At 44.1% G+C, this 16,023-nt stretch overlaps 1 protein-coding gene across 46 annotated transcripts in view; it reads left to right on the forward strand.

Moving 5' to 3' along the window:
* The window catches only part of OBSCN (obscurin, cytoskeletal calmodulin and titin-interacting RhoGEF), a 232,988-nt gene that overhangs the window by 43,318 nt on the left and 173,647 nt on the right, over positions 1-16,023 (forward strand). For 43 of the 46 annotated variants that reach the window (XM_018051517.1, XM_018051518.1, XM_018051542.1 and 40 more), the window contains exons 9-11: positions 3,035-3,310; positions 10,547-10,822; positions 14,417-14,692. In XM_018051517.1, the coding sequence (XP_017907006.1) occupies positions 3,035-3,310; positions 10,547-10,822; positions 14,417-14,692 (828 nt within the window). The remainder of the gene's footprint in view (positions 1-3,034; positions 3,311-10,546; positions 10,823-14,416; positions 14,693-16,023) is intronic. The other 3 variants (XM_018051544.1, XM_018051534.1, XM_018051531.1) reach the window with 3 other exon arrangements.

Here is a 16,023-nt window from a genome sequence, read left to right on the forward strand (position 1 = left end):
TTGCCTGGAGAATCCCATGGGCAGAGGAGCCTGTTGAGCTGCAGCCCATGGTTTTGCAAAGAGTCAGACATGACTGAAGTGACTGAGCATGCATGTGTGTGTATCTACATGTAACAAAATCTTGATCCGTTTTTCTTGTAATAAGTGTGCAAAGTAAATAGAGCAGAGAATTGGTCAGTATGTGCCTGAAATATGCACATGTGAGGTCTGGAATTCTCTTTTCAAAGCAAATATTGATTCCTTTTTTTCTTCTATTAGAACATTCTATGTCAGAATTCTGCTTGGAGTCTGATTTATAGATTTAGACTTGGAAAGGAATAGTTACTTCTCCTATATCAGCATGTATGTATCTTTAAAAAAATTGTATTTTAGGAGAATATAGCAATTTTTTTCATGGCAATAAATATGAAAGCTTATGAGAAATTGATTAGATTTTTAGGAAACTGTCTTAGGAGTGACACAAGAAACATTCAACTCGAATAGTCCTATAATCTTTTAAGTGATTAGCACCATAGTGAAAACTCTGCATAGGAAATGATCTAATCCTGGTAGTTTACGCTGGTAAATTATATGAAATACTTGGGGAAAAATCCATGTTCAGGGAAATTTTTCTCCAGAATAGAAAAAAGACTACAGTCTCTGATTTGTTTCATGTAGATAGTGTACCATTGATACTGATATCTGACAAGGAAAGTAGTAAGGGTTAAAATTACAGACCTGTCTGTTAGGGATATCAAGGCTAAAATATGAAACAAAATACTATCCAAATAAATTCAGCAGTATATTAAGAGGAAAATTGCAAGTGCATTGTGAGGAAAGCAACAGCCAGAAATGCCAGGTTGTTGAAACACTGGAAACATCACAAATCAATCTGTATACAACATGCAGGACAAAGGATTCGATGAGATTTGGCATTATAAATGCAGAAGAAATGTTTAATAAAATTAGCATCAATTCATGCCTTAAAACTCTTAACAAACTGTAACTAAAACTGTTTTTTCTTAATTTGACATGTGATGTTGTAGACAGACAAGCTAATTGCACACAGAAAAGTGAAAGTTTGAAAGCTTTGCTTATGAGATAGGGAGGCAGACAAGGCAACCAGCTGTTACTGTTTTTATCTGACATTCTACAATACAGTTAAGACAAAAACAAAGCAACAGAGTGAACAAATAAAAGTGAAATTCACGGATAATACGATTTATCCAAAAGATAAATTATGAGACCTAATAAGATAATTAAGAATGATTACCATATACAAAATCAATATGAAGTAGACACTTCTGTGTCTACACGGTAGCAACAAACATCTAAAAATGAAATTTTAAGAGAGTTACAATAGCATAAAAAGAATCATTTTCTAATTCCAGGTCTAATAAAAAGTGCTGAGAGATGCTTGGGGAGGATTATGAAAATTTTTTTTGAGAGAGAGATGGGAAGTTCTAAAGAGGTAGAAATCTGTGGAAGAATAAACAATTTTCAATACCAATTAAAATTCAAAAAATGTTTCTTTTGTGGGGATTTTGAAAACTGACAAGTTGCAAAGACCATGTACAGTCAATTACTCTTGAGGAAGAGCAAAAGGTGATTTATTTGCTATGCCAAGTATCAACTGATATAAAGCTACAGTAATTAATAGAATAGTGCCTAGTTGAAAAGATAGATGATCAAAGGGCCAGAACAGTGACCTCATACACAGACCTGGGCATGAATGGACGACCACATTCCCCTTCTCCTCTTTAAAAAATGTGGAATGGCGAGAGGGGTAGGGACAGCATGGTTTTAACAAATGTTACTTGAACCATTTAACCGTATAGAAAAAAGATTATACCAGTAACTCATACCACACATAATCAGCTCCTGTTGAGTTAGAGACCATGGAATTAAAGGGAAAAATCATAGATGACAAGATAGATGGTTTTGATTAATTTAGGATAAAGGTGATCTCTTAGAATACAGATGCACTAACCATAATGAAAGAAATTTAACATACTTGAGTACCTTAAAACTAAACGAAGATTCATCAGAAGACAGCATGAGTTAGTAAAAGGCATACCACACAGATATGAAAGACGTTTAGAACACACATTCTTGTCAGTGCCTAGCATTTAAATACCAAAAAGTTCCTTAAAGTGAACACATGGATGACAGTCAATACTATTGAAAATAAGGCAGAAATTTTGAACAGTGACAACACAGAAAAGCAAACACTGATGAGCAAAACATCAGAAAAGGTTCTTGAGTTTGAGTCATCAGGAAGAATGTGTAAGACGGAGGAGGTAACACTCACTCCCGCCAGTTTGCCCGCAGTGAGAACAGGCGAAGGTGGAGTGTCAGGAAATCTCATTCATTGCAGATGAGAACATGGGCTGCACATTCCTGTGGAAAAGGAAGTCTTCCTATATATATTCCTTATATAGGAAGTCTCGGAATGTACATATCATAACCCTACAATTCCCGTCCTATTGGTAAGCGGGCAGAAGATGTGAATAGTGTCACCAGAAAGAAGAAATGGCGAACCCAGTCCTAAGGGGACAGTTGCTTAGCTTCTTCATTCCTCAGACAATGACAAAGAAAGCAACAGGGAGGTGCAAAAGCTCCCCCAGATTGCCATCGTTGACAATAGTAAGAGTAGGCAAGGGCACTGAGCCTCAGCCGTCTCCATGGACTGCAGGCGAAAAGTTCCTGCCTGCACGTGATGGAGAAGACTGGGTGCATCTAGAAAGTTTGGGGAATACTTGCCTTGTGACCCTGTTGATGCCAGTAGTAGGGGATGAGGCTGATCCGAAGGCCACCACATCCTGAACCAGCTCACACGGACAGCTCACATGCAGGAGAATGCATAAATTATGTCACTTGTTGCTGAGAAAGTTTGGGGAACCTCTGCAGGGCACAAGACTGGTGCAGATCCCGGAGAAATTTCCAGCCCCATTTCCCCCTCCTGCTCCCAACTCCTCATCCGCATTCTTTGCCCTGGGCTGCCGTCCTGACTGAGATGCGGTCTCTGACCCCGTGTATCCCCCTCTGTCCCCAGAGCCCTCAGTGGTGTTCGCCAAGGAGCAGCCGGCACGCAGTGAAGTGCAGGCCGTGGCGGGAACCAGTGCCATGCTGAGCTGCGAGGTGGCCCAGGCCCAGACGGAGGTGACGTGGTACAAGGACGGGAAGAAGCTGAGTTCAAGCTCGAAAGTGTGTGTGGAGGCCACGGGCTGCACCAGGCGGCTGGTGGTGCAGCAGGCAGGCAAGGCAGACGCCGGGGAGTACAGCTGCGAGGCCGGGGGCCAGAAGGTGTCCTTCCGCCTGGACGTCACAGGTCAGTCCTGGAGGAGGGCGCTGAGCTGGCCCGTGTGCAGGTGATGAGGGGACTTGGTTCCAGCCTCACCAGACGTGTGTGCGCTTACCTGGAGCTTTTATCTCTTCATATCTCCCCGTCTTCCATGTTCCACACGGATACCCATGTGGGCCTGGGGGGATGACTGGGGAGGGTGTGCCTGGAGAAGGGGGGCTGAGTCTCTCCGTTTGTCTGCATTCAGTAAGGCTTGGCTGCAGTGTCTTAGCATATGCCCTGAGTCTTCCTATTGTTCCTAGTGTCCAGACCCGACTCTCCCTGATAATTTGGGACTGATGTAGACCTAGAGATATGTGACTCTCCTCCCATCATATGTCTTTCTTGACAGCCACCACATGCCCTAATCTGACACCTCATACAGGTTCTTGGTTTGCCTGAGGTGATACAGTTTCATTGTTCCCGGATTAGGGGAGATATTGGTCACACAGTCCTACTTGAAATTCTTCAGGAGTGAGCATTTGATGATCAATTTTTAAGTTTCTGGGTGGTCCTTCCTTCCTTTTCCCGGATATAGAGGCCCCAGTTGCCTGTAGGTACCAAGAAATTGGTCCATGTTTTCTTGTCACCTTTGCAAATAGAAGAAAGGATGATTGGTGGAGAGTCACCTGTGTCATTTAGGGTGGTCTTCTTGTATCAGATGTGATTTTGCATTTGTCTGCAAATGATTTGGATGTTCTGAGTCAGTATTCCCCTTGGCATTACATTGATGAATTTAGGAATGGAAAGGAAAAATTTGCTTCTGCTACATTAGTAGGCTTTGCTAATGAGGAGTTACTGTCCTAGCAGCCTCTGACCAGCAAAACAGTCTTTTATTTCATTCTGTTTTCCTAATGGTGTTTTGCTGAAAGTTTTAATTTTTGTTTCAGGTTTTAAGGATTCGTTAACAAAAGAAACCTCTTGTTATACACATATACACAATTTCGATATTTAATAGAGAATTATCTATCTTACTTTGAATAAGAAGAAGTGAAGTCGCTCAGTTGTATCCGACTACTCTTTGAGACCCCATGGTTCCTCCATCTGTGGGATTTTCTAGGCAAGAGTACTGGAGTGGGTTGCTACTTCCTTCTCCAGGGGATCTTCCCAACCCAGATATTGAACCTGGATCTCCCGCACTGCAGGCAGACTCTTTACCATCTGAGCCACCAGGAAAGCTCAGTAAACAACTTTCAATAAACAACCATTACAAGAAAAGAGAAATAGAGCAGTAAAGGAGGGTAACAGTACATACGTCACCAAATTGTGTTTTTACTGACATCCGGACTCAAACAGCACTAGGAAATCCCGTTTAACAGCGCTCTGGAGTCTCAGTCGGGAACACGTCTCAGGCAGCTCATCTGCTCCGTGGGTGAGGCCTCAGAGTACAGTTTGGGGGTTCCGGTTTATAATGCCTGGCTGCAAAGGAGTAAATTGCAGCTTTGGTTTTATGTTAATCGTGTTTTACAAAGCTGTTTGTTTTGCAAAGCTTGGAAGGTTGTTAAGCCTCAGGTAAGGTTGGCCAGACACCCTCCAGGGCTCAAGAATCCCTTAATCTGCCCTCTCTCTTATCTATGATGCTGCTGGGCTTGTACTCACATCTGGCACATAGTCAGGCCTATGTCTGGGCAGGTCGGAAGCAAGGTCAGAGGTCTACTTGGCTTTCTTGTCTTTGAAGCCTGAACTGAATTACTTTCATTTAATTTCCCTAACAGATGGTCAGTGAGTATCTCTGTTTCAGCCATGAAGCAGAAGAATTGGAAGAGAGCCTTCCAATTCTTGGGCCATCTAAGAACTGGAAGAGAGCCTTCATGCCGAATAGGGGTGGGCCGCCATCCTCCATTGACTTGTAGGTCCGAACATCTAACACTTTGTGACCGTGGCAGATAGGAAGATTTGTGGGTGTGTGTATATACCCCAGATCCCACCATGCACCCTTGGAAGATGTGGTTTTCAGAGCATGTTAGAGTATTCTAAGGTAAAACCATTGAGCAGTTGTGAAATGTGGCTAAATCCTAGGAAACTATGAAAATGGGCACAAGGAGATAGAGAAGAGCTGAAGAGTTGCATGACTTGTCAATCAGTAGGACAAATAATGGTAAGTTTTCTCAGCCCCATAGTTCTCTGCTAAACTATACAAAATGGGAAAGGTATTCTTCCATGCTTGTGGATTTGGTCCTAGAGAAAGATAAAGGAGATATACTCTGTAAGTCTCTCCGTGAACATGGCATCAGTACCAAACTCACGCAAGAAAGGCAGGAAGAATGAAATTTGAGACCAGGGTGCTCTGAGTAACAAGGCCAAAATTGTAAATTAAATGTTAGCAGAAGGAATTCAGCGATGTACCCAAGGGTTAGCGATTGCTGGTGGAAGTCCAAGTCCAGGATTGCACTTTGGAGTTAACCTTGACAACGTTAATAGAGAGCAAGCTCGACTTCGAGAGATTGAATGCAGACAGACGTGATCGTCTCCATGAGTACAGAGTCAGTCTTGGGAGATTGTTCCTTCCTAAGAATTTGTCCATCTCTTCCAGGCTGTTCATTTTATTGGCATACAGTTGCACAAGTCTCTTATGATCCTTTGTATTTCTGTGGTATCTGATGTAACTTCTTCATTTTCATTCTGATTTTATTGGTTTATCTCCCTTGTTTTCTTGATGAATCTGGCTAAAAGTTTATCAATTTTCTTTCTCTTTTCAAAGAACTAGCCTTTAGTTTCATTGATCTTTGCCATAATTTTCTTTGTCTCTTTTTCATTTATTTCTACTCTGATCTTTAGGATTTATTTCTTCTTTACTAAATTTAGATTTTGTTTGTTCTTCTTTCTCTAATTGTTTTAGGTATAGGGCTAGGTTGTTTGAGATTTTTCTTTTCTTTTCTTTTTTTACTTTACAATACTGTATTGGTTTTGCCATACATCAACATGAGATTTTTCTTGTTTCTTGAGGTAAGACTGTATTGCTATAAACTTCCCTCTTAGAACTGCTTTCTCTGCATCCCACAGGTTTGGGATCATTGTGGTTTCATTTTCATTTGTCTCTAGATATTTTTTTGATTTCCTCTTTGATTTCTTTACTGATTCATTGGCTGTTCAGTAGCATATTGTTTAGCCTCCACGTGTTTGTATTTTTAATAGTTTTTTTTTTTCCCTTGGAGTTTATTTCTAATCCCGTAGCATCGCTATTGGAAAAGGTGCTTTCAGCTTTGAAATGCTTTCATTGAAAAGATTATTTCAGGTTTCTTAAATTTCCAAGGCTCATCTTGTGGCCCAGCATATGGTCAATCCTGGAGAATGTTCTGAGTGCACTTGAGGAGAACGTGTAGTTTGGTGCTTTTGGATGAAATGCTCTGTAAATATCAATTAAGTCCATGTGGTCTAATGTGTGATTTAAGGCCTGCGTTTCCTATTAATTTTCTGCCTGGATGATCTGCCCATTGACAAAAGAGGTGTGTTAAGTGCTCCACGATTATTATGTTACTGTTGATTTTTCCCTTGATGGTTGTTAGTATTTGCCTCATATATTGATGTGCTCCTATGTTGGATGCATATATATTTACAATTGTTATATCTTCTTTTTAGATTGATCCTTTGATCGTTAGATTAGATGAGCTGGTTGGATGGCATCACCAACCTGATGAACATGAGTTTGAGTAAGCTCCAGGAGTTGGCGATGGACAGGGAAGCCTGGTGTGCTGCAGTCCATGGGGTCACAGAGAGTCGGACACGACTAAGCGACTGAACTGAACTGAACTTTAATCATTACGTAGTGTCCTTCTTTATCTCTTATAACAGTCTTTGTTTTAAAATCTGTTCTGTCTGAGCATTACCACTCCAGCTTTGTTATGATTTCCATTTGCATGGAATATCTTTTTCCGTCCCCTCACTTTCAGTCTGAGGTGGGTCTCCTGACAGCATATACGCGGGTCTTGTTTCTGAATCCACTCAGCCAGTCTGTGTCTTTCTGTTGATGCATTTATTCCATTTACATTTAAGGCAGTTATCAATGTGTATGCTCCTGTTCCCATTTGCTTAATTGTTTTTCTTTGTTTTGTACGCCTTCTCCTTCTTTTGCATTTCCTGCCTAGAGAAGTTCCTTTAGCATTTGCTATAAGGCTGATTTGGTGGTGCTGAATCCTCTTAACTTTTTCTTGTCTGCAAAGCTTTTGATTTCTCTGTGAAATCAGAAGTAGAGCCTTGCTGTGTAGAGTATTTTTGGTTATAGTTTCTTGTCTTCCATCACTTTAAGAATGTTGTGCTTCTGTGGTCTAACCTCTGGTGGATGAGGCTATCTGAGAGGCTTGTGCAAACTTCCTGGTGGTAGAGACTGGCGGTGGGTAGAACTGGGTCTTGCTCTGGTCTGTAGGGCAGCGGTCAGTAACTTCAGTCCGCTTGTTTGCTGATGGGCAGGTCTGCGCTCCCTCTCTGCTAGTTTTTTGACCTGAGGTGATTCTTGCCCGGTATCCACAGGGTCTAGGGTAGGGCTAATGGCAAAGGCCTCCAGGAGGGCTCACGCCTGCAGGTGCTTCCTTGGACAGCTGCTGTCAGTGCTGCTATCTCTGTGCTGAGCCACTGCCAACCCACACCTCTGCAGGGGACCCTCTAATGCTAGCAGGCAGGTCTGGTTCCGCCTCCTGTGGAGTCGCTGCTCCTTTCTCCCGGGCCCTGATGCACCCGGGATTTTGTGTGTGCCCTCCAGGGGGTGGAGCTTCTGTTTCCCCAGGGCCTTTGGAAATCTGCAGTCAAATCCTTCAGGTTAGATTCCCTGGGGATTAGGAGTCTCATTGGCAGATCCCAAGGGTGGGAAGCCTGATGTGGGGCTCAGCACCTTCACAACAGTGGGAGAACCTCTGTGGTAGAATTGTTTTCTAGACCGTGGGTTGCCCTCCCGGTGGGTATGGAATTTTCTTTTATCATGACTGCACCCCTCCTACCATCTTGTTGTGGCTTCTCCTTTGTCTTTGGACTTGGGGTGTCTTTATTGGTGGGTTCAAGCCTAGTCCTGCTGATGGTTGTTCAACAGTTAGTTGTGATTTTAGTTCTCTTCCAGGAGGAGGTCAGTGCACATCCATTCTGCTATCTTGACCTAATCTCCATGAGTACAAATCAAATGGTTGATTAAACTTGAATGTTACACACTAAGAAAAAAATGTTGATAATACTGATCACCAGTTCCTGCCATAAAATTCTTAGCAAATGTATAAAAGTATTCTTTTTAAAAATTAACATTATATAATTCATTCAACAACAACAAAAACAGCAAGGTGTGTCTGGAAATATTTGCTGTGAGAGACGATAAATGTAGGGCTCTCCAACCACTGAGTTGAGTAACGAGGAAATAAAATCAACAGCAAACAGTTCTGAAAAACTCAGAGTGAAATTTGCTGATGATGTGATGATTAACTCAGTCTCAGAGATAAATTATTAGACTGTGTATAATTCTAGAGTAGAATTAGTATGTAAAAAATCAATATGCAGAAAACATTTCTGCCTACCAGTCCCGGCAAAGAATGCTTGGCATATGAAATTTGTGTGAGAGAGTTAGAGTAGTATAATTGTATCGTGGGTCTGATTTCAGGTCTGATAGAAGTTGCTAAGAGGATGTGTGTGGGGAAATTATTCAAGATTCTTGAGAGGCAGAGGTTGAAATAGATGGGTAGAAGTCTGAGGGAGAAATCAAAAATTATTATTAAAAATCAAGATGGAACAAAATATGTTTCTGATTGTCAGATGAAAGAATAGCAGGCAGATTCCAAAGGTCTGGTACAGTCAATCTGCTGTTTTCTTGAAGAATGTTCAGAGGGAGCATTTACTGGTACCCAAAGCTGAAACTCCAGTACTCTGGCCACCTCATGCGAAGAGTTGACTCATTGGAAAAGACTCTGATGCTGGGAGGGATTGGGGGCAGGAGGAGAAGGGGACGACAGAGGACGAGATGGCTGGATGGCATCACGGACTCGATGGATGTGAGTCTGAGTGAACTCCGGGAGTTGGTGATGGACAGGGAGGCCTGGCGTGCTGCGATTCATGGGATCGCAAAGAGTCGGACACGACTGAGCGCCTGAACGGAACTGAACTGAATGTTAGAAATTATCATAAGGCTGCAGTTTTCAAGATAAGGGGATTCCGGTGCAGAGGAGCAGAATAGTGAGCTCAGAAACACTTCTTTGCATGAATGGATTCCTGCACCAGCCATCCTCCTCCCCGACCTTCCGCATGCTCCATTTGTTACTCTGCCGTCTATCAGAGAAGTTGAGAAAGGATATGGTCTTCAAATATTGTGGTTGTGTCACTGAAAACTATACAGAAAACTTAAGCTGTAATAGCAATTCACACCACACACAAAAGTAGACTTGTAGTGAATTAGAAACCTCAGCGTAAAAGGTAAAACCCCCAAAACCCTCAGATGATATTTTTAAAGATTTAAGGTAAGGAAAGATGTCTTAAATAGAACACAGTGCTCTACAATGAAAGAGATGAGAAGTTGTGAAAACTATTGAAAGGGAAACGTTTGATTTATCAGAGGAATCGATCGAAGAGTAGAAATGGTAGTCACATAGTTGGAAAGATCCTTAGATCCTTAAATCCTATATCATGCTCTGGTGTTTAAATGCATAAAGAGCAGCCACAGGTGAAGCAAGAAAAGAGAAAGCCTACTATCGGTAGTTGTGAAAAGCTTTGAATAGTGTTGCTAGGAAGGAGAACACAGTCACAGTGAGTGAGCCCAGTGCTAAGGGAAAAGGGGTTCAGCTTCCTCAGTCCTCATGCAGTGTGAAAAGAGCCACGGGGAGGTGTAAGCACTCCCAGCAGATTGCCATCAGCTGACAACAGGAAGAACGGGAAAGGATGCTGAACCAGCTCCATGGACTGCAGGTGAAAAGCCCTGCATAATAGTGGAGAGAAGACTGTGGGTCCATCTAGGAAGGCTAGGGAACAGTTGCCTCAGGACCCTGCTGAAGCCAGGAGCAGGGAATCTTTTCCAATGGCTCCTCCTGGACCAGCTCAGAAGGACCCATGGGAGAATGCTTAAATTGTAAGTCTTTTGCTGAGAAACTCAGGTGTCCTCTTCAGGGCACAGGGCTGGTGCCGACTCAGCAGAAGTCTCCAGCCCCATTGCCCCTTCTCATCACCCCACACCCCACCTCCCCATCCAGGTCGTCTTTGCGCGGGGCTGCCGTCCTGACTGGGTTGGGGTCTCTGACCCTGTGTATCCCCCTTTGTCCCCAGAGCCCCCGGTGGTGTTTGCCAAGGAGCAGCCGGCACGCAGTGAAGTGCAGGCCGTGGCGGGGGCGAGTGCCACGCTGAGCTGCGAGGTGGCCCAGGCCCAGACGGAGGTGACATGGTACAAGGACGGCAAGAAGCTGAGTTCGGGCTCGAAAGTGCGTGTGGAGGCCACGGGCCGCGGGCGGCGGCTGGTGGTGCAGCAGGCGGGCAAGGCGGACGCCGGGGAGTACAGCTGTGAGGCCGGGGGCCAGAAGGTGTCCTTCCGCCTGGACGTCACAGGTCAGTCCTGGAGGAGGGCGCTGAGCTGGCCTGTTTGCAGGTGATGAGGGGACTCGCTTCCAGCCTCACCAGATGTGTGTGCGCTTACCTGGAGCTTTTATCTCTTCATATCTGCCCGTCTCCCATGCCCCACCTTGACACCTGTCTGGGCTCAGGGGTGGGTGGATGGAGAGGAGGGTGGGGGTTGAAAGAAGAGGGGTTGTTTCTTTCTACCTGTTTGCAGCAGGGGGCTCAGTCACACTGTCTTAGCATCTGCCCAGAATGATCCTGTTGTTCCTGTTAGGACCCTGACTCTCCCTGAAGCTTGGGGCTGGAGTAGATGTGGGGATGTGTGACTTTCTTCTCATCGGATGTCTTTTCTGACAGCCACCACTTGCCCTCACCCAGGACCTTGTGTAGATTCTTGGTTGGTCTGAGCTGTTTCAATTTGATGAATCCCAGATTCATCAAAAATTCATCAAAATTCATCATTTATTTTGTGGGGAGGGGGGGAACATTGGCCACGTGACCTTGGAATTATCTCAGGAGTGAACTTTGAATGATCAAATATTAGGTTTCTGGGAGGCCCTTCCTCCCTTTTGCTTGATGTGGAAGCTCTTACTGCCTATAGGTAGCAAGAAATTGGCCCATGTTTTCTTGTCATGTCCTTGAAAAGAGAATTAGAAAGGGTGATATGTATAGTCACCAGTGCTATTCAGGGTGATCATCGTAGATAAAATACGGTTTCTCCAAGGGCTTCAGAAGGTTGGACGACCCAGGTCAATATTCCCTTGGTGTGACTGATGGGTTTAGGAATGGAAGGGATAAAGGCACTCCTACCGCATCAGTAGTTTTTGCTCGCAGCCTCTGACTGGCAAAGCAGTCTTTATTTTGTTCTGTTTTCCAAATGGTCAGTGAGTGTGTGTTCCTTGTGCCTAGAACATAGGATAGTCTAAGAAATCAGGTTGTTCTTCTTCTGGGAAAAAATGTCTTCATGGGAAGTAGAGATGGGCTGCCATCCTACATTGACTCCTAGGTGCCAACACATACCAGTTTGGGACCACGCCTGTGTAAGGTTCGTATATTCACAGGTTTGTACAGATACTTGAGATCTCACGTGGTTAGTTGTTTTCAGAACATGTCAATGACTATTCTAAGATAAAAGTATTGGAATATTGTAAAATGTGGCTAGATCCCAGGAAACTATATGAAAATGGACAAAAGAAGATTGGGAAAAGTCAAAGAGCTGTATAACTTGTCAGTTGTTAAGACCAATAGTGAAAAGTGTTTTCAGCCCATAGTTCTCTGGCACACTGTAAATAACTACTTGGAAAGCGGTTACCCCATTCTTGTGAAGATGATCCTAGAAGGGAAAAAGAAAGTACTCTCTTCATGCACAGGACATAACAGCAACAAAAATCACACAGCGGAAGAAGAGAGAAGGAAATTCCTGACCAGTATACTGTGAATCAGTATACTGACCAGTACACTGTGAACCAGTATACTGTGAAAGCTCAAATCATAAATTAAATGTTGTCAAAATGGATTCAGTCGTGTATCTGAGGGCAGAGATCAGCGATCCTAGTCCAGGCTTGCACTTTGGGTTCGACTTTGGCCATGGTAATAGACAGAAAGCTTGACATTAAGAGATTGAATGAAAAAAGATGTCGTCATTTCCATGAATAGAGAATCAAGTGGCTGATTAAATGGGAGAGATAAACAGCTTGATAATACTGAACAAATAAATTCCTGCTTTAAAATTCTTAGTGAGCTATGTAAAAGTGTTCTTTTTTTTTAATGTTGTAAACTTCCTATAAAACAACAACAGCAACAGCAACATCCCGCTTAGGACGTCCCGGAAGATCTTTGGTGTGTGGGATGGCACACTTAGGCCAATCTAACCACTGAGTTCAGGAAGGAGGGGAATAAAATCACTGGCAAACAGTTTTGAAAAAAATCAAAATCAAGGTGGAATTTGCTGATGAGACGATAATCAGCTCAGATAATTTCAATGATAAATTACTAGACTGTGTATGACTCTTGAGTAGGATTAGTGTGTAAAAAAATCAATATGCAGAAAACATTTCTGCATCTGAGTCCTGGCAAGGAATGCTTGGAATAAGAAATTTGTGTGAAAGAGTTAGACTAGCACCATTGTGCCACGTTTCTTTCAGGTCTGATAAAAGTTGGTAGTTTCCCCACATACTGGGGAAATTACATAAGATGCATGTGGGGAAATTACATAAGATTCTTGAGAGACGAGATTGTAAGAGTTGGATAGAAATCTGGAGGGAAAAAATCAAAGATATTTATTAACAATCAAAATCACACCAAGTGTGTTTTTAGGGTGTTCTGAAGGAAGAATAACAGGCAGACTGCAAAGGCACTGTCCAGCCAGTGGTTTGTTTTCTTGAAGAAATGCGCAGGGTGAGCATTTACTCTACCTAATGTCAGGGATTACCATAAGGCTGCAGTTTTAACGATCAGGGGATCCCAGTACAGGAATAGTTACCACATCAGAGCAGCGGAACCGTGAGCTCAGAAAGAGCTCTTCATAAGCGGACTCCTGTGCCACCCCTCCCTACGCCTGTGTCTCCCATTGGTTACCGTGTTGTCTGTTGGAGAGGTCGAGAAGGATGCTGTGTTAGTGCACGGTGCTTGGACCACTGAATCGTGTGGGAGATTAAATTGTACTGGCAGTTCACGTAACACACAAAGGTCAACTCATAGTGAGGTAGAAATCTTAGTGTAAAAGGTAAAACCCCCCAAACCCTCAGATGATAAATGGTCTTTTTTGAAGACTTAGGGTAAGGAGAGATTTCTTAAGTAGAACACAAATGATCTACACTCCAAGGCCTAGTGGACATTATGACACTGTTGGAAGGAATAGCTCTGGCTTATCAGAGGACTGGATCAGAGAGTAAAAATGCCAGCCACGCAGTTGGGCATTTCCTTAAAACTTAGCTGTCTCGTCATTCTCCTGCTTTTAAATGGAAAGGAGTGGCCAGAGCTGAATGGAGAAAAGAGAGAGCCTACTGCGGGCAAGTGGGCAAAAGGCTTGACTAGCGTCACCAACAAGAAGAGAACAGTGATGGCAAACCCAGCGCTAAGGGGAAGGGCGATCCGCTTCTTTATTCCTCAGACAGTGACACAGACAGCCATCGGAGCATGCAGGCACTCCCAGCGGATGGCTGCAAGTTAACAATAGTAAGAGCAGGCAAGGGTGCCAAGCCTGAGACGTCTTTGTGGACTGCAGGTGAACACTTCCCTGCGTAACCATGTGGAGATGGCAGGGCACCATATAAGAAGGTTGGGGAACACTTGCTTCTTGACTCTACAGATGCCACAAGCAGAGGAGCAGTATTTTCCAGCAGCGCCTGCACCCTTAGACCAGCTTACAGGAATCCATGGGAGAATGTGCCAGTTGTGCCTCTCATTGCTGAAAAAGGCAGGGGGTCCTTTCAGGGCATCAGGCTGGTGCAGAACCTGGAGAAGTCTCCAGCTCTACGCCTCCTTCCCACCCGACCACCAGCTCCCCATCCCGGTTGTCTGCCCGGGGCTGCTGTCCTGACTGAGATGCGGTCTCTGACCCTGTGTATCCCCCTCTGTCCCCAGAGCCCTCGGTGGTGTTCGCCAAGGAGCAGCCGGCACGCAGTGAAGTGCAGGCCGTGGCGGGAACCAGTGCCACGCTGAGCTGCGAGGTGGCCCAGGCCCAGACGGAGGTGACGTGGTACAAGGACGGCAAGAAGCTGAGTTCGAGCTCGAAAGTGCACTTGGAGGCCAAGGGCTGCACCCGGAAGCTGGTGGTGCAGCAGGCGGGCAAGGCGGACGCCGGGGAGTACAGCTGCGAGGCCGGGGGCCAGAAGGTCTCCTTCCACCTGGACGTCACAGGTCAGTCCTGGAGGAGGGCGCTGAGCTGGCCTGTTTGCAAGTGTGAGGGAATGGGCTTTTGGTCTCTCCAGACTACATGTGCCCTCGCCTATAACCTTCATCTCTTCTTGCCTCTCATTCTTCCATGTCCCATCTTGATACCCATTTTGGCCTGGAGGAGGATGAATGACAAGGGTGCATTGGAAAGAGGTGCGGCCGTTTCCACCCACCTGTTTCCAGGCAGTTAGGCTCAGTCCCACTGTCTTATCACCTGCCCAGAGGCTTCTTGTTTTCCCTGGTGTCAAAACCCATTTTACCAAAAGTTTTACTTTCATTTCAGGTTCAAAGAATTTGTTTTCAAACGAAACAGCTCATTACACACAAATAAGCAATTTCAATATTTAATAGAGGTTTATTTAACTTAATTTCAATATATAACATTTAAAAGAAATAGAAAAAATAGAAAAGAGTAACAGACTGTTGGTAGAAATGCAAACTGGGACAGCCTCTACGAGTACAGAGTGAAAATTCCTTAAAAAATTGGAAATAGAACTGCCATATAACCCAGCAATGCCACTGTTGGGCATACACACTGAGGAAACCAGAATTGAAAGAGACACGTGTACCCCAATGTTCATTGCTGCACTGTTTATGATAGCTAGGACATGGAAGCAACCTGGATGTCCATCAGCAGATGAATGGATAAGGAAGTTGAATACAATGAAATATTTAGTTCAGCTCAGTCATGTCTGACTCTTTGTGACCCCATGGACTGAAGCATGCCAGGCTTCCCTGTCCATCACCAACTCTTGGAGCTTGCTCAAACTCATGTCCATCGAGTCAGTGATGACATCCAACCATTTCATCCTCTGTGGTCCCCTTCTCTTCCTGCTTTCAATCTTTCCCAGCATCAGGGTCTCTTCTAGTGAGTCAGTTCTTTGCATTATGTGGCCAAAGTATTGGAGTTTCAGCTTTAGCATCAATCCTTCCAGTGAACATTCAGGACTGATTTGCTTTAGCATTGATTGGTTGGATCTCCTTGCAGTCAAAAGGACTCTCAAGAGTCTTATCCAGCTCCACAGTTCAAAAGCACCAATTCTTCAACACTCAGCCTTCTTTATGGTCCAAAGCTCACATCCATACATGACTACTGGGAAAACCATAGCTTTGACTAAGATGGACCTTTGTTGGCAAAGTAATGTCTATGGTTTTTATTATGCTGTCTAGGTTGGTCATAGCTTTTCTTCCAAGGAGCAAGCATCTTTTAATTTCACGGCTGCAGTCACCATCTGCAGTGATTTTGGAGCCCAAGAAAATAACATCTCTCACTGTGTCCATTGTTTCCCCATCTA

This window comes from Capra hircus, chromosome 7 (genome assembly GCF_001704415.2).
Source record: "Capra hircus breed San Clemente chromosome 7, ASM170441v1, whole genome shotgun sequence".
Lineage (NCBI taxonomy): Eukaryota > Metazoa > Chordata > Mammalia > Artiodactyla > Bovidae > Capra > Capra hircus.